Source organism: Penaeus monodon, chromosome 31 (assembly GCF_015228065.2).
Source record: "Penaeus monodon isolate SGIC_2016 chromosome 31, NSTDA_Pmon_1, whole genome shotgun sequence".
Lineage (NCBI taxonomy): Eukaryota > Metazoa > Arthropoda > Malacostraca > Decapoda > Penaeidae > Penaeus > Penaeus monodon.
In genome coordinates this window covers 31,724,477-31,724,848 of record NC_051416.1, presented here as the reverse complement: position 1 = coordinate 31,724,848, position 372 = coordinate 31,724,477, and the positions used below count along the sequence as shown (strand labels likewise).

Here is a 372-nt window from a genome sequence, read left to right as displayed (position 1 = left end):
CGCGCGCGCGCGGGATTGTCTGCCTATATATAATACACACTGACAAACAAAGGAACATAAAAAAAACATGCACATATAAATCATTAATTACTTATGCATTAGTTAATCTGCAACCTGCCTCCTTCCGCAGACGGCTATGACTTCCGCGACCAGAGAGAAGCAGACTTCACAGCGAACGGGACATACGGCACCGTAAGTGTCAAGCTCACTTGTGCCGTTGCATGAATAAGCACACTTATCCTCCTGCTGTGAGCGAAATACTATTGACCTCACGGCACAACTTGACAGCACTAACAAGTAAATAGTATTAAAAGTGTGAAATCGTTAATAAACCCCTAAATTAGATAAATAAACAGTTTCGACTGTGCTCTT

The 372-nt window shown here is 42.2% G+C and overlaps 1 protein-coding gene across 1 annotated transcript in view; it reads left to right on the top strand.

Annotated features, from left to right (window-relative positions):
* Positions 1–372, top strand: part of LOC119593175 (arylsulfatase B-like) — a gene marked incomplete at its 5' end in the record, with an annotated part of 6,038 nt that overhangs the window by 1,999 nt on the left and 3,667 nt on the right. Inside the window, 1 exon segment of the mRNA XM_037942153.1 lies at positions 131–192. Coding sequence (XP_037798081.1) covers positions 131–192 — 62 coding nt within the window.